The sequence below is a fragment of the Schistocerca nitens genome, chromosome 6 (genome assembly GCF_023898315.1).
Source record: "Schistocerca nitens isolate TAMUIC-IGC-003100 chromosome 6, iqSchNite1.1, whole genome shotgun sequence".
Classification (NCBI taxonomy): Eukaryota; Metazoa; Arthropoda; class Insecta; order Orthoptera; family Acrididae; genus Schistocerca; species Schistocerca nitens.
In genome coordinates, this window is record NC_064619.1 from 331,141,073 (window position 1) to 331,165,387 (window position 24,315).

The 24,315-nt window shown below is 43.0% G+C and overlaps 1 protein-coding gene across 1 annotated transcript in view; it reads left to right on the top strand.

Moving 5' to 3' along the window:
* The first annotated feature begins 869 nt into the window (after nucleotides 1-869).
* Nucleotides 870-24,315, top strand: part of LOC126263347 (band 4.1-like protein 4A) — a 691,823-nt gene continuing 668,377 nt past the window's right edge. Inside the window, exons 1-2 of the mRNA XM_049960435.1 lie at nucleotides 870-1,051; nucleotides 12,837-13,029. Of these exons, the coding sequence (XP_049816392.1) occupies nucleotides 870-1,051; nucleotides 12,837-13,029 (375 nt within the window). The remainder of the gene's footprint in view (nucleotides 1,052-12,836; nucleotides 13,030-24,315) is intronic.

The window sequence follows — 24,315 nt, forward strand, 5'->3', positions numbered from 1 at the left end:
GCGACGCGCGACCGCTATGGTCGCAGATTCGAATCCTGCCTCGGGCATGGATGTGTGTGATGTCCTTAAGTTAGTAGTTAGGTTTAAGTAGTTCTAAGTTCTAGGGGACTGATGACCTGAGAGCCTTTTTTTTTTTTTTCTTCAACTGTGTGCGGCTGGCCCGCTCGCGGGAGATGGGACAGGTTTGTGTGATCTTGTTAGGATGGTGTCAGACGCCTCGCCCAAAAACTTACCGTGCTTTTGTTCACTGCCAGGTCTCCGTAGACGTTCTACCAGCGCCTATGAATATCTGCGATGTTCTGGTGTTCCGCCAAAAGAAACTCAGTGACAACTATCTGCTTGGAATTCACCTACGCTACAGACGCCATTTTGAAGGTTACGCCAACCGCCGCCACCCATCGGAACTTCATGAAACCTTAGAGAGTGAAGCGGGAGCATACCACGACCTCCCACAAAAAATCCCGAAACTGGCCGAGAAAAAGATTTGCTACATTACTTATTGAATACCTCTAGTAGTTAGCAACGTAGCTGCCCGTGCAATGTCTTGTAGGCTGCTACGTAACTCAGCACTGGACTCGCATTCGGGAGGACGACGGTTCAATCCCGTCTCCAGCCATCCTGATTTAGGTTTTCCGTGATTTCCCTAAATCGCTTCAGGCAAATGCCGGGATGGTTCCTTTGAAAGGGCACGGCCGATTTCCTTCCCCATCCTTCCCTCACCCGAGCTTGCGCTCCGTCTCTAATGACCTCGTTGTCGACGGGACGTTAAACACTAATCTCCTCCTCCGTAACTCAGTGAAGCGTGTAGGAACATGGAGAAGCATGCATCACTTTGATTTGCATTAAATTTAGTCGTTGTGGGGTGAAGGATGGGTTGCATTAGTCACGACCGGAGCTGCCGTGTAGCTGGCAGCAGCCGGCCGGCTCTAATAGAGAAAACACGGCCCAGTCTGGCGGCGGTGGGCGTCGCCGCGGACGTGACCGCCCGGCGAGCGGGCAGCCCGTGTAGTGTAATTGCGGCCGCATCTCATCTCACTCGGGAGCCCGCTGGGTGGGCCCTGCCTGCCTGCCGGCGACGGCCGCCGCGCTCCGACAATGAGCATCGTTTCGCAACACCGGCCTGCCCCGTGCCCCGTGCCGTGTGATCTCTGTATCTCCCCGGGCAGCGCAGTCGGACAGAACAGTTACCAGAGTCGTGGAGCTGTGTATACACATTTATCATCCGCCTGTGGCTGTACACGCTTGTGCGGAATTCGTATACGAGCTGCAGAAGGGCGTATTGACTGCCGTTGCTGTTTCTCCACAGAAATAAAAATTACAGTAATCTTCCCTGGAGTATCGCATACAGGATGATTCAACTACCCCTACCACCAGGTTTTATGCAACCCGCAACGCCTTCACATACCACGTGCGGGATTTTCGTGTTCTTTCACTAGCTACGCTCAAAGTATTAGTCCTACAGAAAAAAAGAACAAGACTTATGGTAGGAAATTTAACGTATCTAAATTTTGCAGTGGGATACATTTTCGCTCGAGTCCTTAGCTTCCAAATAATTCAAGAAAAACGTACCCCCATTCCTACACTCAGCCTTCACGGGTCAGGATTTCTAGTATGTTGTTCATGGCACTCCCTCCTACCGCTGTACAAATATATGCGACAGCAGTATTCTTTCCCACATTCGAGCTTTTTTCGTCGTCATTGACTGGCCATCGGCTTGGTTGAGTACTTACAGATAGTAAAATTGACGTTTGCGTAAATTTTACGCAACTTGTGGATTTTAACAGCATAAATAAACAATTACATCGTTGTATTCGTCAGGTCTTCTGACTACGACAGTACTGTGCTTGTAATTAGTTTTCGCATAACGTTTACAAAAGTCGTTTCTCCTTCATTACCCTCACAGGCACGTTTAAATTAATAAATAGCCGACTAGCGTCATAAAAGCCCAATCAACAGAGACAAAAACGCTCGAATATCGAAAATAGTTCGTACAGCCCGTAATTATTGAGCTGTGGTAAAAGGAAGTGCCATGAGGAAAGTAGGCATAGTAGAAATCCTTCATTACCCTCACAGGAATGTTTAAATTAATAAATAGCCGACTAGCGTCATAATAGCCCAATCAATAGAGACAAAATCGCTCGAATATCGAAAATAGTTCGTGCAGCCCGTAATTATTGAGCTGTGGTAAAAGGAAGTGCCATGAGGAAAGTAGGCATAGTAGAAATCCTGATTGGTGAGGAATGAGTGTGGGGCTAGAAGTGCGTCTGAAGCTCAATTTTGAGCGTTTTTCTTCAATAACTCGAAAGGCGTGGCCTCCAGCGGAAGTTTAGCACAGTAAAAAATTTAACTGCATTGAATTTTCTACAGAGAGATCCTGTTCTTTTCTTCTGTAGGATTAATAGTTTGCGCTTAGCAAGCGAGAGAGTGTGAACACCTCGCGCATGCTTTTTCAGGGTGTTGTCGCGTCTGGCTTTTAACGCGTCGCGGGGTGTTCAAATGCTCAAATGTGTGTGAAATCTTATGGGACTTAACTGTTAAAGTCATCAGTCCCTAAGCTTAAACACTACTTAACCTAAATTATCCTAAGGACAAACACATACACCCATGCCCGAGGGAGGACTCGAACCTCCGCCGGGACCAACCGCACGATCCATGACTGCAGCGCCCCAGACCGCTCGGCTAATCCCGCGCGGCTTCGCGGGTTGCATCTGGCCCAAAGGTACCTGTTCCCTTGGACCATGGGAGCAAGACTACTTTGTCGTTGAAAGAGTCAATATATGATTTTCAGAATGCTGACTGAAAAAATTGTAAACAAAAGAAACTGAATAATTATAATCACGAAAATAATTGTCAGATGGTGACAATAAATTACATTTTATACAGGTAAATTCTCGACTACTGCGGAGAACTTCTGTTCAGAACACAGAGAATGTGCTACAACAAAACTGTTCAATTTATACTTGAAAAGCTGGGGTTTATCGTTGATTATTTTTTTCAGTTCAGTGCTTAAGGATGCGCAGATCGTTTATCTGCCTCGTGTTCACTGAATGACTGTTGCAGTTTCCTCTGGATGAGTCAGTATTGTCAACAAGAAATCTCGTGATGGAATACATATACAGGGATCGCAAGCAGAAATTCAAATACAAAGGCCGACTCGAAGATAGCGAACTGATACCGCAGATTTTCCTGATCGCCCTTCTCTAGGCTAAAAATATTGTTGGAGACAGTATACAATTACATCATACAACAGAATAAAGTGAAAATAAATAAGCCTTCGCGTTTCATTGTCAGAGACAGTAGAAATTATTCTTTTAGTGAATACAGCACCATTCAGCCTCTACACAATACGTTGAACGTGATGTTACCAAGAGTCTTCCATATACCGTCAGTACTAAGAATTTAAAATGGTCGACTTCACGGTCTGTTTGCTCACCTTCCCACAGTAAAATTTCCGTGTCATAAACTGTATATGTTGCGTTTTGTCGCAGTTGACTATCATCTGTTTTCTCAAAGCAAGGTCTTGATGTTACCAACAACGCTACTGACTTGATCATTTACATCACATTCTACTTCTTTCACAATAACACTTCTCGTCAACAAAGAGAATGTGTTTTTAATCTTATGTCATGTTTAGTGGAGGATCATTAATATACAGGGAAGGCTTCTAAGGGTGTTGCAGGGGAGGTTATTTCTCAACTGTCAAGAAAAACATTCGATACTTTGCACCATTTCCGCTCACGAGGCATCTCCTCGTCGCCTGTGACCTTGGATCGGCAGAGGTGGGTAAGGGTAGGATTCGGTACATTGCAGCAGAATCGATATGTGTACCTTTGCACTACTTTGTTTTTTGTAACGCGGCACATGAATTAGCTGTTATTACCCGAAGACGGCATTGGAAACTTATTGATGTAAAATAAACTGCTACAAGTGTTAGCTTTAGTCTAATAGCAGTTTTGCAGGAGCGGCGAATGATACTCCTCCCATTAATAAAAACTCTAATAGAACATTGTTAACATTTGTAGCCGTTCCTCGTGAGTGGTTGCTTTATTTATGTTTACAATGTTCATAAGAAAAATTCCATCTTTTGTAACAGAATGTTTTGTTTATAAAGAAATATTTCGTATATTCACGTTATGCGTATAAGTGGTCTATGGTACAAAGACAGTTACTTAATTACAAATAGTTTGAGAGGAGATATTGTAGATCTTGGCAACTAATTTAAATTATCTATTGACACATACATTGATATCATATGTCACATATTTTCATTTTTCTATGTTTCTCATGTAAGTGATAAATCACAACTACGTGTTTGTAAATAGATATTTGAAATGAGCTGCCAATAATCGCTACAGATGTTCTAAAAATGTGTAATTAAATAATGTTATAAACCATTGACGATGTCTAGCGCGAAGAGGCGAAATATTTTTGATTCGAAACAAAACATTCATTTGCAAAACATGAAATGCGAATATAACATTCGGAATTTTTCTTACCCACATGAGAAACATGCGAATATAAGCTTGCAGTTCCCGTCAGTTGTCAGTGTTTTCAAGAGAGGACGTGATCTAAATATTATGTTTCGTCTGTACCGGGTAATTTAATTTTGTCATTCAGAAATGATTGGTGAAGTCTATGACTGTGGGAAAAAAGTTTTTCTGCTATAAACCATGATTTTGTTTTTATTTATATTTTACGCAACGCGTAAAGGAAATTTCAAGTGCGTTTTTCGCGTGCTATGGTATTTATTCGTGATGTTTTCGATGTGTGAAGTTCTGCATTGTTCTGTTTGTGATGTAAAAACGAGCCATTTTTTTATTAATGCTCCAACTGTATATATTGAGTTACGGGTGAATTTTGACAGAACTACTTGTGCAAATACTCACCAACTGTAAGCAGCTGTGGCTGTTTTGTTTTATACGTTTGTTGTTGTCATTGTGTACTAAGCATACTATATTGTGTGCGATGTTTAGTAAGTGTGAGTATATGCACAGGTGGACCACAAGAAAAATAGTTAAGTAGAAGTTCTTTGCAAATTCGCCATTAACTTTATACAGGGTGTTAGAAAAAGGTACGGCCAAACTTTCAAGAAACATTCCTCACACACAAAGAAAGAAAATATGTTATGTGGACATGTGTCCGGAAACGCTTACTTTCCATGTTAGAGCTCATTTTATTACTTCTCTTCAAATCACATTAATCATGGAATGGAAATACACAGCAACAGAACGTACCAGCGTGACTGAAAACACTTTGTTACAATAAATGTTCAAAATGTCCTCCGTTAGCGAGGATACATGCATCTACCCTCCGTCGCATGGAATCCCTGATGCGCTGATGCAGCCCTGGAGAATGGCGTATTGTATCACAGCCGTCCACAATACGAGCATGAAGAGTCTCTACATTTGGTACCGGGGTTGCGTAGACAAGAGCTTCCAAATGCCCCCATAAATGAAAGTCAAGAGGGTTGAGGTCAGGAGAGCGTGGAGGCCATGGAATTGGTCCGCCTCTACCAATCCATCGGTCACCGAATCTGTTGTTGAGAAGCGTACGAACACTTTGACTGAAATGTGCAGGAGCTCCATCGTGCATGAACCACATGTTGTGTCGTACTTGTAAAGGCACATGTTCTAGCAGCACAGGTAGCGTATCCCGTATGAAATCATGATAACGTGCTCCATTGAGCGTAGGTGGACGAAACTAAAATGAGCTCTAACATGGAAATTAAGCGTTTCCGGACACTTGTACACATAACATCTTTTCTTTATTTGTGTGTGAGGAATGTTTCCTGAAAGTTTGGCCGTACCTTTTTGTAACACCCTGTATAAACTTGGACCATTAATGAAAAATTGCGGATGCTTTTTGCAGCAAAGGCAACAGGTCAATGCAACCCTCAAACACCGAAAACGTGACGAATAAATGGCACAGCACACAAAAAACGCACTTGAAAATGGGAATAATTTCCCGAAACGCGTAGTGCAGAACTTAAATAAAAAGAACATCATGACTAGTAGCAGAAAGTTGTTTCATAAAAAAAAATGTACCTGGTAAACTGTTGGTCCAATTCAGATCGGAAACGACGGTTCCATCTCGTGACCCTGGGTCGGCCATAACCTGCCGCAACCCGGTGGTTGCTAGCTAACCACTCGCCTCGGGGGAGTATTCTCTCGTTCTCCCTCACAGCCTATTCCGTGGCCGCAGTTTAATGAAAGTTTGCAACCTGCGGCACCATGGCGGCAAAGAGCAGCAGCCAGGTACAGCGAGAATCAATAACGCCCGTTTACCTGACTCCTCCCCCCTCGCCTGCCCGCTTTTGAGATTTACGATGGGCACTACGGCGGGTAGCTCGAGGACCCTCTTTCCTGGGAATTAACTCTGACTTCCACGCCGGCCTGTGTAGTCGTTTCCTTGGCCTTAAGGAGGAGGAGAAGGTTGCTTGGCCCCGACGAGTCGTTATTAGCTATAAGCCGCGCATGAAATAAGCGAGTACCGAACACGGCGTTTAGATTCCAGCTGGTAGCTGCGAAACGGGTTTCCTCCTTACCAACTGCTCACTTACCCTCGCTCATTAATAAGACCGTAGAGAGCGCTTGAGAGGTGAAATTAAATTATGCATTTCTTGGGACACGGAGTCACTTGCTTCCAGGTTTTTTTAAACCTCCTGACTGTTTGGATGAGGGCCTTAAATTAATTCAAAGCGCTAACCAAAGCGAACACACACACACATACTACAACAGAAGAAAGCCTTGTAGAAGCCAATCAGAGCTTGCATTATATCTCCTGTTTGGAATAGTAAAACGGCCACTCTCTCTACGTACAAGAGAAATAGATCAAATACTTCAGTTTTATTAGCACACGTCACCATAACTGTGAAGTACGTCCGTATTCTGCAGACACTAAAATTCACTTTTCAACTGGTAAATGTGTGATAATGCAGGTGCTCTTACCCGATAATTCTAATACACGCCATTCTACGTAAATTGCCCAACCATAAGAATTCCTAGACATTTCTAGATACTGAAGAAGATCGATGGCTACTGATACTACAAAAAGACCCGAAGATACTATTAGTTTATCAGTAGTCTGAATTTTCTCTTGTCCAGCGAGATGAAAGATTTGAAGAATTGATGTATAGTACATACTGTTACTATTTACTAATGTACTATTACTGTTTTCTGTGCAAATAAAGTAGGTTCCTTGCAATGTGCTTGGCAACGCAACAGATCCTTTGACAGTTATTACCCGAAGACGTCTCTCTAACCTGAAAATCGTATCACGTAATGCTCTGCCCATTATTCAAAGTTCAGTTTCCTGGAAGTGGCAAATAATGCCAATTCCACAAACTATTTAACAACATTCGATAACTCATGCAAAGAAGGTATATTAAGTTACACATTTTGTGGAAGGCGTAATATACCGTTAGCAGAGCCTGTTCTGTTGATGGTGCGAATAGAGCGGTCTACTGCCTGTCGAATCTCTGAACAGTTCTGAACCGAATACTACCTGTTCGTTTTTGGAGCATCACCTGTTGTGCAGCCCACAACACCTTCAAACACTGTGAGTAAGATTTTCATATTCTCTCGCTGGCTATGCGTAAACTATTATTCCTACAGATAAAATGGATACGACCTATTTGTACGAAATTTACTGTAGTTAACTTTTGTACAGGTATACATTTTCTGTGGAGACCACAGTCTTCGAGATACTCAAGAAAAACGCGTTGCAAGGTCGCTTCTGCACGTCTTTCTTGAATTATTCCAGTACTACGCATCTCAGTACAAGATTTAACAACATTAAATATTCCGTAAAAGAGGTCGTGTTCACCTCTTTAAATCAAACTCCAACAAATTGTTTGAAATTTATTAGCACTAGAAGAGTGACCCAGAGGCACTTATTGAATTGAAGTACAGTTCACAAAATAAAAGAATTTGTGACTTCTATAATTACGGAAAGGAACAGTGACAAATTATCAGGGGTTAACGATTACTTACAGAAGCAAAAAATGCAAGATACTGAAAGCCGCTGGAGCATGTGAATTGGGCAAAACACGGTAACAGGCTCGATTTCGGCCGACGCCCCAGACAGTTGCTCGGTTCGGTACAGATTCTGAAACATACATACAGAAAAGTACATTAAATTTTCTTTACGTAAATGGAAAATAGCACAAGTACCCCAAACATGACAGAGAAAATGAGAGTAGACAAGTGAGTTCGTTTGACCCACGAGAATTTGTTATGAAGAGGAGAATTTACATAACGACATGAAGTAGAGTATAGCAGTGGAGCTTTTGAACCTTAACTGTCAATGAATAAACTGCCTATTGGCTTCTGTCTCGGGTTCTTCGGCCGACGTTCATCTAATGATTTTTCTGACGTTTCGCCAGCACGAGTGGCTGGCATTGTCAAAGCTTCACCCTCCATTGCCGGTGGTGAACTGGAGGCGAGCTCGCGGCCGCAGACTATATGTACCTGGCGCGCCAACGTCCGAGGGCTTCTCCGCGGTCATTTCCGGTGCGGTTCTCCTCTTGCTACCTGCGACGGTCGTTCGCTGCAGTACGGGAAGCCAGGATCCGTTTACCTTAAGGCTTTCCTCTTTCTTGTTGAAACTGTTCGCGTGTTTTTGGATTTCTACAGCTTCTCTGAACAAGCGCGTGTGATAGTGCTTCTCTACAGCCAGAACTTCCGTGTCGGCGAATTTTATTACGTGGTCGGTCTCATTCAGTGCGTGCTCTGCCACGGCCGATTTCTCCACCTGCCCCAACCTGCAATGTCGCTTATGCTCTTTGATCCTGGTGTTAATGGATCGTCCAGTCATTCCGATCCATTAACACCAGGATCAAAGAGCATAAGCGACATTGCAGGTTGGGGCAGGTGGAGAAATCGGCCGTGGCAGAGCACGCACTGAATGAGACCGACCACGTAATAAAATTCGCCGACACGGAAGTTCTGGCTGTAGAGAAGCACTATCACACGCGCTTGTTCAGAGAAGCTGTAGAAATCCAAAAACACGCGAACAGTTTCCAAGATCCTTCCTCCGCTACCTAACAACCTTTAAAGAATACTTCCTCCTAACTGACCTGAACGCAAGACATGAACTACTAGGAGACACCAGACACAACCAAAATGGAACCGACCTACTTGACTTCCTCACCACCGAAAACGCGACAAGACTTCCTATTAATACCTTCACCTTCATAGGACACAACGGCTGCTCCCTCCCCGATCACATCCTATACAGCCCCTCCCTCTCTGATACCATCACCCAGTACTCAATAGGCGACACCCTCACCAGCCCCCACCTACCCATCCTTTTCAGCACCACTGCCATCAACCCCCCTCCCCCAGCTCCAACATCCCGAACGATAAAACTCCATAGCAAAGCTGACTGGGCAAAGTACAAAGAGACCATTAACAACAACCTACTGGCCCCACTAACCATTACCGACACCGACGACCTTAACCACATCAATGACAGAATAATAGACACCATCAAGACAGCCATCGACGCAGCCATCCCCACCAAAACCATCGCCTCCTTCAAACCGCACCTTCCCCCCGAAATACTCAGACTGATCCGAGAAAAAAGAAAGCTCTACCGCGAAATCAACAAAGACAGAAACCCCGACCTTAAAACAATCTGGAACAGACTAAACAACGAAATTAAACGACTCACCTCTGAGCACCGACAAAAACAATGGGACGAAACCTGCTCCAAACTTGACTACAGACAAGGACGCAAATTCTGGAACAAGTTCAACACACTCACGGGACAAAACACTGACAGGACATTCAAACTAAACGTAGACGACTCCCCCACCACCGACCCCACACAAGTAGCAGAAGCCTTCAAAACCATCCTAGAAGACACCCACAAATTCCCACAGGACCCCCTTTTTATCGAGCCATTCCACCACACAGTTACCACAGAACTCCCCCTGCTACTCGTCTCCCCCACCGCCCCCACAGAAGAAGAAATTAAACTGCAGAATGTAATTACCGACAGAGAAATTAAAAAGGCCATTTTCTCAGGCAGAAACTCAGCCCCTGGCGAGAACGGGATACAGCGTCTTCACCTCCGCAACTGTCCCCTCAACACCATCATCCCCCTCCTGTCCCTCCTTTTCAACTTCTGCCTCTCCCACAACACCATCCCCACAGCGTGGAAATCCGCCAAAGTCGTCATGATCCCCAAACCAGGCAAACCTAAATCAGACCCCAAATCCTATCGCCCCATATCCCTCCTTGACGTCCTCCGCAAGACCTTCGAAAGAATAATTACAGACAGACTCACACACTTTACTGACAAGCTCCAACTCATCCCTCACCTCCAGTCCGGCTTCCGAAAACTCCACTCCACCAATGATCCCCTTCTCCGACTCACATCAGACATAACAAGACACCAGAACCTTGGAGAGTGCACGCTCGCTATCTTTCTGGATATCGAGCGAGCATTCGACAAAATCTGGCATGACGGACTTTTATACAAACTGCTTAAGACAGGCTTCCCACCGCAGACAGTACGACTAATCAAAACCCTATTAAACGACAGACGCTGCCAAATCCACATCAACCAAACCACCTCATCCCCTTTCCGTCCCGAAGCAGGAGTAGCCCAGGGTGGGATTATCTCCCCCCTGCTCTACTCCCTGTACACCATTGACATCCCCACCCCGACAAGAATCACCGAACAACTCCAATTATACGCAGACGACACAGCATACTGGAATTCAGGACCCTCGATAAACACCATCAACAACCAGACAGCGACCTACCTGACAAAACTAGAAGACTGGATGCGACAATGGCGCATCAAACCCAACCCCACCAAAACCCAACTCATCCTATTTAAACATCGCAACATACACAAAAAGAAAAATCAAAATCCCGACCACATCTCCCTCACGCTGTGGGGCACCCAGCTCCTCCCCTCTTCCAACGCAAAATACCTAGGCGTCCACCTTGACAAGTATCTCAACCTAAGCAACCACATCAAGGAGACCCTGAGTAAAGCCCGTCAACGACAACAACTCATACGGCGGGTACAAGGCAAATTTACAGGCTGCAATGATAAGACAGCTGTAAACACCTATAAAACCTTTGTCCGCCCACTATTTGAATACGCGGCAGCGCCTCTCGCCTGCATCTCCAAGACCCAAGCAGAAAGAATCTTTCGCACCGAAAGGCGAATACTTCGCAGCATACTACGACTCCCACCCTCCACCCCCAGACAAGAGGTCTTTGAGGAAGCAAAAGTCACCCCTGTCCAAACAAGATTAGCCATCCTGAGAGCCCGCTATGGGAAAACCACCCTCACCTCCCGACCTGACCTACACACAATATACACCCACAGACCCAGACACAGAAACAAACCCAAACACAAATACACTTACCCACCAAGAACAATCATAAACAACACCCTCCACACCTTCCCTGACACTATACACCAACACGAACACGCAAGACAATTACACATACAGAACAACGACACTCCTACCCCCCCACACCTCCAGGCTTTGAACCCCGACCGCCCGCCACCATAAACCTTACCGAATCGATAGCAACAATACGGCACATAAACACGCCTCCACTGTCACCCTGACTTTTGTATTCTTTTGTATTTTTGTTTTAATTTTTCTATTTTCATTTCTACTACTAGCTCCATCTCCAATTCTATTTGACTTCTACAACTTAAAAATTGTAAAAATTGTAATTAGTCTGTAAGAAAACAAAACAATGTAATTAGTCTGTAAGATAACAAAACAATTGTAAACTGCGAAACACTGTTTTGGGAAAACAGTAATTAGTATGTAAGTTAGCAATAAGTACAAAATAAATAAAGAAAAGGAAAAAATGTAATACCCTCATCTCTGGCCCCAATAGAGCAACAAGCTCTCCAGCGGCCCATCCGCCTCCCTTCAGGAGCGGAAATGAATAGTAAAAAAAAAAAAAAAAAAAAAAAAAAAAAAAAAAAAAAAAAAAAAAAAAGGCTCGCCTCCAGTTCACCACCGGCAATGGAGGGTGAAGCTTTGACAATGCCAGCCACTCGTGCTGGCGAAACGTCAGAAAAATCATTAGATGAACGTCGGCCGAAGAACCCGAGACAGAAGCCAATAGGCAGTTTGTCAACAAGTGGCCACGAAAGCCTTAACAATTTTGTCAATGAATAATTTAAAAAAAGTTAAACCTGGAAAATGCACACACCGTTAGTGCAGATAAAGATTAAGGTTAGCAGGAAATAGAAAAATTTAAGAAACTTAAAGCTGGGAAGCACACGTAGTCCAAGTAAACGTCAAAAATTTTGCAAATAGAATACGATAAAATGTGAGCTGTCTTACAATCGAGTAAATTCTTAACTCGGGCACGTCCTTATTTCCTGAGCTAACAAGTCCAGGCCCCAAACCGGGCCCCGAGTTCCTCAACCCCAACAGACAGACCTCACTATGAGCTGCATGCAGGCTTAAATCCCACTCAAGGTGCCATCTCATGAGACGGGAGAGAAGCTGTTGTTGAGCAAGGATATCCAAAGGGCTTGCACAAACTTGAATATCGATATGATCAAGTGCACGACTCAGAAAGTTTATTCTTTTAATTCCCTTTTATGTGATGAACTTCTCCAAAAAGATAAATATCGAACAGGTGTTTCGATTTCTGTGAGGCAATATCTCGGAATTGTACGGTGGTACGGATGTGGAAGTGGAAGTGGAGAAATGGATTCTCGCCAGTGCGAAACCGGAGTACTCGGCATTAGTAAATGTGCCCGCTGGGTGGCTCTCAGATAAGTGCGGTTTGAGTGAGGGGCTGCAACTCTGCCGCCTGGTAAGTATGCGGGTCCCCCAGGGGAGCGGCAGAGCCGTGCTGTGCGGCCACTCAGCGCGGCCTTCCCGGGAGGCCCGCGACGCCACGGCCGCTCACATTTAGCCGCGCCGCTTTACTTATTCACGGCGGGCCGAAAGCCAGCGCGCCGGCCGCCCGTGGGGCTCGTTACGTGGGGCTCGCGCCAGCTCAACGTTGCCCCGTCTCTGACAGCCGTGTAAGCCGAGCAACTGTGCAACGTCTCGTGCTGACTGCTGCTACAGAGTCAGGAACGTACTGAGAGGAGAAAATTATCTGTTTGCTCCACACTATAACACTCTTACGACAGTCCCTAGTCGGGCTTGGTGATAAAGTTTTTTTTCTTTGTTCCCTAGCGTGTGGTGTGTCCAAAGTACTACCTTCTTTGAGGCTGGACTTCTGGGGTGGGGCTTCGTGATAAAGTTTTTTTTTCTTTGTTCCCTAGCGTGTGGTGTCTCCAAAGTGCTACCTTATTTGAGGCTGGACTTCTGGGGTGGGGCTTCGTGATAAAGGTTTTTTTTCTTTGTTCCCTAGCGTGTGGTGTGTCCAAAGTACTACCTTCTTTGAGGCTGGACTTCTGGGGTGGGGCTGTATGTGAGTTAACGTTATCTGTAATGAAGCGTAAGCTGTGGCTTGGGCTCGAGGTCCTTATACCCTGCTGAGATGGTGGTTCATGCTGTTAGCTTGTTATTGAAGAGCCTGCACAGTAGCGTGAGACACTTTTGTCCGGTGCCACCGTTTTGGAGCTTTAGAACCGATGCATTCAAGGCGTCTCATTCTTGGCCATAATGTATCAATTTTATCGAGGAGTTTCCGTCTCGAGTCCTTCATTTGGTCTTCGTTCGTGAGCATTTGATGTTCTGCATGTAGATTGGCGATTCCAGTCTATCGTGGAGCACCCAGGCCAATCCTTAAGCATCTATTTTCAATCGCCTGTTTTAAGGTCGGTGGGACTAGTGGTTCCCCACGCGGAGTAGCCATAGAACATTGCGGGTAGGATCGTTGCTTTGTATAACTGAAGTTTTGCTCTAGCATTCATGTGCCCACTAGCCAGAATATGGTTTATTTGGTGCAGATCATGGAGGTGTAAGTAGGCTGTTTAGGTTTTTATATTGGTAACGTCACCTAGCGCTCTGTATGAAAATCACTGGCTGTGCTGTGTGCAGTCTGTGGCTGGTTGGCATTGTCGGAATATTCGCCATTGTAGTGTTGGGCAGTTGGATGTGAACAGCGCGTAGCGTTGCGCAGTTGGAGGTGAGCCGCCAGCAGTGGTGGATGTGGGGAGAGAAATGGCGGAGTTTTGAGAGCGGATGATCTGGAGGTGTGTCCATCAGAAAGAGTAAATTTGTAAGACTTGATGTCATGAACTGATATATATATATATATATATATATATATATATATATATATATATATATATATATATATATATATATATATACAGGGTGGTCAGAAAATGTGTGAAACGCTTGTCGTGATGTTGAAGGGCAGATTGTACTGAGACGTAAATGTTAAGAAAAAAATGCGATACGTTGCGCCGTTTCCGAGTTATTTAGCATTGAAGTTAGCCGATGAGGTCGTTGTGCGCGCGAATTCAAGTTTCTGCTAAGCTAACAAAGCACTCGTTAGGTAACACCGCCACTCGGAAACGCGCAACGTATCGCATTTTTTCTTAACATTTACGTCTCAGTACAATCTGCCCTACAACATCACGACAAGCGTTTTAGACATTTTCTGATCTCCATATATATATATATATATATATTTGAACATTGTTAAGGTAAATACATTGTTTGTTCTCTATCAAAATCTTTCATTTGCTAACTATCCCTATCAGTAGTTAGTGGCTTCAGTAGTTAGAACCTTTTATTTAGCTGGCAGTATTGGCGCTCGCTGTATTGCAGTAGTTGAGGAATGAAAATTTTTGCGAGGTAAGTGATTTATGAAAGGAATAGGTTATTGTTAGTCAGGGACATTTTTTTGTAGGGATTTTTGAAAGTCAGATTGCGTTGCGCTAAAAATATCGTGTATCAGTTTAGTGTTGTTCAGAATAGGTAAAGAGCGAAATGTCTGAGTACGTTCAGTTCTGCCCAGCTGTTAGAAAATCAAATAACGTAAGGAGTTTACCAGCACAGTAATTCATAAATTTTTCTAAGGGGATGTTTCAGAGGAATATGCGGCTTAAAAAGCAGCTTATGGTCGAGGTTGACTCCTAAATATTTCAGTCTGTCGGACCATGTTAGTTCATGGTTCTGCAGAATAAGTCTGTCCCGCAGTTTGGGACGTCGGCGAATGGTGATGTAGTGAGCACAGGCAGGACCCATAATAATGGCAAAGTAGTGGACACACGTTTCGTGTAGGAGAGACTCAAGAATTGCTTTTCGTTGCCTCTTGCCTGCTTGGTGCTCTTGGCGGGAAATACAATGCAACATCTGCAGATATTAAGAGGATTCTCAGTTCTGTCGGTATTGAAGCTGATGGCGAGAGACTGAAGAGAACTGTTAGTGAACATAATGGGAAGAACATTGAAAGACTTACTAAAGTAGGTTGTCACAAGTTGGTGTCGATGAAAGCTGTTCGTGGTGCTGCTCCTGTTTCCGCAGTTGCAGCTGGAGATGGTGCTGCTGTTGTGGCCTCGGTACCAAACGCAGAGGAGGAGAACAAATCTTGGAAAATGGTTATAAAGTGGCTTTGGATCATTCGACTAAGTTTCTACATTGTTACAACAGAAAAAGAATCATAATCAAATAGGATGGACTTCGGAATCTTTGGCTCTCACTGTACGGACACCTGAGTGTGTTATCATTATTATTATTATTATTATTATTATTTCTCTCCTTTCTCAGACGTTATGTCTGGTTAAAAATTTAAAGTGACGCGGACCTTGATCAAGCGTGACTTCCTTTTAACTGTGCGGTATATGCTACATTGCATTTAGGAACTTTCGGGTAATTGAACATGTATCAATAATTACAGATTTCTGTAGTTGTATGTATACGTTTGGATGTAGCTGTATTGCGTTGATGTACTGGTGGATATTGTGTGGTATGACTACTATAGTTGATAGTATAATTGGTACAATGTCAACTTTATCCTGATGCCACATTTCCTTGACTGCCTCAGCCAGTTGGATGTATTTTTCAATTTTTTCTCTTGTTTTCTTCTGTATATTTGTTGTATTGGATATGGATATTTCGATTAGTTGTGTTAATTTCATCTTTTTATTGGTGAGTATGATGTCAGGTTTGTTATGTGGTGTTGTTTTATCTGTTATAAAGGTTCTGTTCCAGTATAATTTGTATTCATCATTCTCCAGTACATTTTGTGGTGCATACTTGTATGTGGGAACGTGTTGTTTCATTAGTTTATGTTGTATGGCAAGTTGTTGATGTATTAGTTTTGCTACATTGCCGTGTCTTCTGGGTTATTCTATATTTGCTAGTATTGTACATCCGCTTGTGATGTGATCTACTGTTTCTATTTGTTGTTTGCAAAGTCTGCATTTATTTGTTGTGGTATTGGGATCTTTAATAATATGCTTGCTATAGTATCTGGTGTTTATTGTTTGATCCTGTATTGCAATCATGAATCTTTCCGTATCACTGTATATATTGCCTTTTCTTAGCCATGTGTTGCATGCGTCTTGATCGATGTGTGGCTGTGTTAGATGATACGGGTGCTTGCCATGTAGTGTTTTCTTTCTCCAATTTACTTTCTTCGTATCTGTTGATGTTATGTGATCTAAAGGGTTGTAGAAGTGCTTATGAAATTGCAGTGGTGTAGCCGATGTATTTATATGAGTGATTGCTTTGTGTATTTTGCTAGTTTCTGCTCGTTCTATAAAGAATTTTCTTAAATTGTCTACCTGTCCATAATGTAGGTTTTTTATGTCGATAAATCCCCTTCCTCCTTCCTTTCTGCTTAATGTGAATCTTTCTGTTGCTGAATTTATGTGATGTATTCTATATTTGTGGCATTGTGATCGTGTAAGTGTATTCAGTGCTTCTAGGTCTGTGTTACTCCATTTCACTATTATTATTATTATTATTATTATTATGTGAAGTTGAAGTGTCAATCAATACCATACACAAAAAAGGTTGTGAAGCGTGTACCTAGAAACCGAGCGGTCGCAGGATCGAAACCCAGTCGAAATACGAAAATGTTTGTCTGCCTTTAACCTAGTTTTCGCGGTTCAATAATATAAAGATTCGCCAGGTCGACATGAGGTTCGGATTTCAGATTAAGCTGTAAGCTATTTTTCCTGGAATGATTACTGGGTTAGATTTGGGAACAGCAAGTCACCGAAGTGGCGTCCAATTGAAACACTTGCTCCAGGCCGTTGATCCGCGCTAAATTATTATTGTTAGATACTAACAGCCCAGAGTTAAGAGTGTGTAGGAGCTGTCCGATACTTCTATAATATGGACTGTGGGAAAACCGTAAAAGAAGAGGATCGAAGAATTTGAGATGTTGCGCCGCAGAGGAATGAAAAAATTGGACTGATCAGATTAAAAAAAAATAATATGCATGGGTAAAGGAATACGTGTAAAACACTGACAAGAAGAACGGTCAGGATGATGGGATATGAATTATGCCATCAGAGAATACCTTAATGGTACTTTAGGGGAATATAGAGGGTGTAAACAGTAGAGGAGAAAAAATTAGAATAAAGCGCAATTCAAAATGACTGCACCAGTTAAAGCAGCTTCAGCGTTTTAATGCAAAACGATACATTGCTAAGAAAATGGAAAAGAAGAAAATGAAATGATAATTAAATGGACACCCTAGCTGCAAACAGGCGTTGATGTACTTCATTGGGGACATGTTGAAAATGTGTGCCCCGACCGGGATTCGAACCCGGGATCTCCTGCTTACATGGCAGACGCTCTATCCAGCTAGGGTGTCCATTTAATTATCATTTCATTTCTAGCAAAGCTTCATGGTCACCCACGGTAACTGTTCTTTGGGGAACAGATACTACCGTCATATATAAAGAAGAAAATGCCTAGCGCTGGAAAAACGCTTTGAATCGGAAGCCAGAGCATTTCTGAATCAACATCTTCCAATTCCTTGGATCGATCGTACTGGACATGACGCTGTGTGCTGCTCCTTGCGTATCCAATAAGTAATTTAGGTTGTTCAGTGTAAATGCTGCTATGAGGTGAAGAAGTTCGCACTGGAGAGGAAGTCGTGGTGCGCCGCGTCATACCAGCCGGAAGCGGTGGTGCAGGATACGGTAGAAGCGTAAAAACTCTGAAAGTCAGTGTCTTCAATGAAATCGCAGATGTCTCCCCAATGATTCATGATGGCTGGGCATGTGCCATTGTTGATGGTGATTCGTGTATTAGACTTGAAATATCAGCGGTTTCAGTGGTGGTATACGAAAGGATTAAGTTACGTGCCAGTATCGGATTGCACACACTTCGTGACGTTGCATAATCGTGAATAACAACACAAACACGACAATACACTACGCAATCACTCCCCAGAATCATCCACGTAATACAAACACAAACTTTATACTACATTACAGGTAGGTGAGATATCAACTTCCTTGTCCAGGATAACACTGTTCTGAGCTTTCATTGTGATTATCTGACTGATTTTGTCTTTTGATTACATTTACAATGATCCATTTCATTCATGGATTCTGCTCGAGAAGAACGACTGCCTGTACGCCACTATAAATACTATAATTGCATTACTGTCTTTGTGTACGTGGTGTGAAGTCTTCGTAGTGTGGAGGGAGGAGATGGAGTGTTCCGGAGGCAAGGGCGTGGTAGTGTTTGCAGTGCATTACCCCTTAATCTGTACGACGTCGATTTTGTCATTGCATTTTGCGGATCACAACTTCCTGCAAGTTTCTTCGAAGTGACACAGAAATCGAATGTTTAAGTTGCCCACATGTTTTTAAAGGTTTGAAGTAATTACTGAAGCATTACGCGTGTCTTCCGAACCAGGGTAGGATTATTTTGTTTGCTTCTGTACGTAAGCTTGGTTTTTATCACAGTTCTCTTTTACGTGCAAACATAGGTTCCACTCAACAGCGTGTTGCAAGAGCTTGCAAGCGGCTGAGGAAATAGAAAGACGTGGAGGTGGCAATTAATCACAGCGTGCTCGTTAACTAAGCACATTTTTTGGGTTTCGGTAACAGATAGCTCTGACAGGAAATTAATGTTGACGCAAACTTGAGGTGATGTATTAAGTGTTCACTGGCAGTTCGTTGCGAGAGACAGTAATCTGTTTGTTTTGACGCTGGTAATGCCGTTCCTCTAGATATGTGATACCACTGCAGAGGCTTGAAAGAATGGCTGACGGTAATAAGGTAAGCACGAGAGAAACTGCTGCGCCGGCAACATCAAAAGAAGTGACGTAAGCAAAGAGAGCGACGTGTGGGCGTGCTGTCATTGCGCACTCACAGCAGTATCTCTGACAAGGCGCTGTGTGGGCGCAATTACAAATAGAACCGGTGCGGCTCTGTGAAGCACTGGCGGGTCTGGAGCCTTGTAAATCTCTAGCAAGCGCGTTCACGAAGCTGTTAACGCACTCATTAACTTTTAAGAACCCAATCTGATCACAACTAGATTTCTAGATAGGCTTTTCGATCAATACATTCCTTTTCCTTAGTACGCAAACTGGACCGGTCTGTAGGATGCTCTAGCTTTCACGGACTGCGTGTAAGATTTGTTGTTTATTTCTTTTTGTACTTCTCTTTCCTTCCTGCCCGTCCCATTTCCACGCCTCAGATTTGACAGATTTACCCGTGTAACGGACGTAGAAGTAACTGTTGCCAACTATTAACAGGCCATGTGAAGATAAATATGCTTTGCTTCCTCCAGTGGAAGGACGCTTCTCAGAAATACTTCCTAGTGTGGAGCAAGAAAATACATTCAACGCGTCAAGTATCACTTATTACAACGAAAGGCGCATTGATCTCCTCCTCTGTGTAGAGTGGCGTAATAAATAATGGAAAAGGGCGTGCGTTGAAAAAGTAACTACATTATAGGAGAGTATCTAATATCCAAAGTCTGAAGTCTCAAACAAAGGCTGAAAGCTACAAGTTTCCAGGTATTTGTGCTGCAAGAGAACGTCGCGCTTCTGATACGACACTACGAAATTTAGGTGGCTAATGCGTAATGGTAATAGCATTTATAAGGTCGTTTTGGTTTATTAAAAATAAATCAAGCAGCAGTTATTTAGCGAATATTAGCTATTTCTGCATCACACTGTATTTATTTGGGCAGACTCCAAGTATGCATTGCAGAAACGAAACTGAAAATGTCTGCCGAAATGCCAGAGATAATGCGCCCTGTATACGCCTATACAAGCACAAGGCTTTCATAACACCAGAATTGAGTAAAACTTCATTCCCATCTCCCGATTATGGTCCAGGTCTCCGAGAGATTTCCTTTGCTTGTGAGAGAAATGTTTCAACCAGCAAATGTTTTCAATTTTGACTCCATCTACCCCACTCTACCAGTTTGTCTCGTTTTTGGCTGCAAAGTCCCTGACACTGCAGCAGGGGCATCGAATGAAAAGTACTACAAAAATCCTTTAGAGCAAGATGAACTGTTTTCACATATTGTAAGTTAATGCACAGATCCCCGTGAGAGAGGTTTATTAAAATTCGTTTCAAAATATGAGATTATCTCTGTAAGTTCATGGGAATTACGTGAAAAAGTATAAAGTTCTAAGTTATGAGGGTGGGTTTTAAGTTATTGACAATATTTTGTGGAGTACACTCTTCTAGAGTCTTAAGGCAGGAGGGATAAAATACAGTTAGCGAAAAGTTACCTTACACCTTGTACTGAAACCACGCTGCTGTCATAAGAGTCGAAGGACATGAAGAGGAAGCAGTGCTTGAGAACGCACTGAGACAGCGTTGCATCTTGTCCCCAATGTTATTGAATATGTACGTTTTTTTTAAAGGGTAGAAGCATTAGAAATGGGAAGTTTGGGGTTTTTATGATAATATTGTAATTCTAAAATATAGTCAAAATAAATAAGTTTGCGATTAAGGAATTAGATTGAGGAGTGAGACACTGAAAGTACGAGTAGTAGATGAGTTCTGTTGTTTAGGGCCAAAAAAAGACGACGGCAGCAGTGGAGAGGTTATAAAATGCAATCCGGCAATATCAAGCAAACGTTTCTGAAACAGAGAAAAATGTTAACGTTAAATAGATATTAAATGTCGGGAAATATGTTCTAGAGGAACGTGTCAGGAGAGTAGCCTGGTATGGAAGTACGACATGTTAGCGAATAAAACAGTGATCCAGAAAGTGTAGAATAAATTTCTTTTATTTCCGTCTACCATCTCACAAATTTTTGCTCCTTAGACTACGGGTTTGGATCAGCAATGATCGTCTTTATATGTGTTTAAAAGATGTTATAAATATATTAGGATATGTTTTAAAACAGATATGAAGATCATCGCTGTCGAAACCGGTAGTCTAAGGACCAAACAGTTTTGTGATCTAAGATGTAAATATAAGAAAACTGTTGTACGGAAGTGATACGTGGACGATAAGCAATTCACAGAAGAAGCGAACAGGAGGTTTTGAAGTGTGGTGTTACAGGAGAATTTTGAAGATTAAATGGATGTATCGGATAGCTAATGAGAGGTAATGAATCGAATGAAGAAGAAAGAAATTTACGGCACGGCGTGATTAAAAGAAGGACATTCGATGAGGCATCAAGGAATCGTCAGTGTGGTAACATAGGGAAGTACAAGGGGTAAAAATGGCAGGGGAAGACCAAGGTTTGACCACAGTAGGCAGGTTCAGAGTGATGTTAGTTGGAATAATTAGGCAGAGACGAAGTGTCTTGCCTTCGGAATGAAGACCGGACGTCCGCAATAAGGACAGTGGACTTAATAAGGTAGTTGTGAAAAATATTTTGGCAGCTATCCTGATAAGCTATTTTTTTCAGTTAAGTTTTTATTTTTCTCGTAGGCATAAGGTTTCGACAGTCTGAAAGAACTTTCCCAAAATGCGATAAAATCGTCGTTGAGAACCTGCCTATATTCATTGTTTTGCTTTTGAATTGCCTGTCTATAGAGTGGCTGGCCGTGGTGATCGCGAATGGAGAAATGAATGCTGAGGATGAGGTGCACGGTTTTGCGAAGCGCGAGTGCGCTGCAGAACACGACCATCGGGCCGTCGTGTACGAGTACAGCCCGTAGCGGCGCCGTGTCCGCGGCTCGGCGGGAACGTGTTCCGCGAGGCAGCCGCAGACGCCAGCTTTTTCTCTTGCTCCCTCCCTCCCTCCCTCCCACCCCCTGCGTTCGCACCTTAAATAAACATCAGCGCGTCGCGGGACGACGAGCCGGCCGTAAAACACGGCGTGGCGAGTAGGCTCCGCCGCGGTCCCACGGCGCCTCTAGCGCACAGCGAACTGTACTCGCCGACAGCGTGCTTCGCAGACAGGGGCAGCGGCTGATCTGGGACTGCCAGGTGCTGATATGAGTGCGTAGGCGTCCACAGAAAGTGTCAATGTGAATGAAATTGTTTTCTGTATTCAGGCGCGAATTTAGGGTTCGTTTCGGGGAAGGAGGTGATTGCAGTTTGTTATCATCTCTCACACTTCACCTCCCCCCACCACAAATTTAATTTACTGTCACCTTCCCCTTCAAATGCGCTATAATGATAACAACAATAAAATATAAGTTGCTACTCATTTGCACTTCGTTACTGTCAACGCCGCCGTTGTTGAGATACATACTAATAACATGGTATTGCACGTAATATATACCTCTTCAAGTTCCTTCAAATGACTGTCACAGATACTCATAGTGACATATGACACACAACTTGTATACTCGTAAGAATATATCCAGATTCTGTCTATTATCTTTGATTTGACTCGTGAATATTAGTCAGCTATATAGTCACCAGTATACAGTGTCTCCACACAAAATATTGGAACCACACTGTGTATGTAGAACGAAGATTAGCAGTGTTTGGTACAATTTGTAATTGATAACGTTATATATTTTACTACTTGAGAATAGGAAACACTGTACGCCGGCGGTTGTGGCCGAGCGGTTCTAGGCGCTTCAGTTTGGAACCGCGTGACCGCTACTGTCGCAGGTTCGAATCCTGTCTCGGGCATGGGTGTGTGTGATGTCCTTAGGTTAGTTAGGTTTAAGTAGTTCTAAGTCTATGGGACTGATGACCTCAGATGGTAAGTCCCATAGTGCTCAGAGCCATTTGGACCACTTTGAAACACTGTACAATTGCATTGTGCTTAAATATTTCTTTGTATGTGTGGGTAGTGTCAGTCCCATTACTTTAAGAGCCGCACTTTTATTTGCAAATACTTAAGATAGATCTTATGATCTTTGACCTTATAGGTTATACATCGCCATGTAAGCTCTTTTAAATGTAAGTTGAGTAAGTGACATCTTATTACATGAGTTTTCGTCAGCACATATACCACACAGTATTATATTGGCAGTTGAATATGAAATGCATTGCCTGTATTCTCTCTCTAAGTATACAAGATATCTGATGTTGGTCTGATGACTGAAACAGATTGTAGTAAAAAAGTATTAACTATAACATAATGGAAGTGAACTGTGACTTTCTTAAAATAAAGCAAAATCATGTAATAGCAATAATAATGTATTTACATCAGTACGTACTACACCACTTTGGCATAACTTGTAAGAAATTGCAGTTCAAAGGAAAACAGTATTTGATAGACACTCTTCCGAAATTTTGAGAGGGTGTGTCATGCAGTTGATTTAGAAAAGATAATAGCAACAAAAATATCGCAGCTCTTGCAAAATAAAATTTTACCTAATATTCAGTTGAAGTGTACATTCACCATTATCTGTATTGCACTTGGCACTACAGGTGTCAACTCAGATATGCAGACGACAGGTACGTGAGCGAGTTAATGAGGGAAATGCTGTTCCTTGTAATCGTTTCTGTGTATCTTAGGGAAGTCTGTCTTTCTTTTAGTTAGTCGAGAATCGCCACGCGGACTAGATGCGCGGTTTGAGGTTCCATGTCACTGATTGCACGGCCCCTCCCGCCGGATGTTCGAGTCCTCCCTTGGACATGGGTGTGTCTGTTGTTAACATAAGCTAATTTAAGTTCGTTTAATTAGTGTGTAAGTCTAGGGACCGATGACGTCAGCAGTTGGTCCCTTAAGAATTCACACACATTTGAACATTTAGTCGAGAATCATTCGTTTTCTATTTTCCCTTACTTAACTTTCCGTGGTTTGTCACCTCTACCTGTGGATTCACAAACCGTGTCAAATATGTACGTAAGAAACAGCATTCCATTTGAGCCAATAGACGTATCAGGGCACTGTACTGAACAGATATTCGAATGTTGTGCAGGGGCAGTCAAATTTAGTGAAACTAAATTTCTAATCGTTGTTGATTATAGGGCTCGTAACTCAGACTTCCGAGCATTTCTGCTCAAGCTAGAGAGGGTTCTTGATTCACTTTGTAGGAAGTACCAGAAATTAGTTA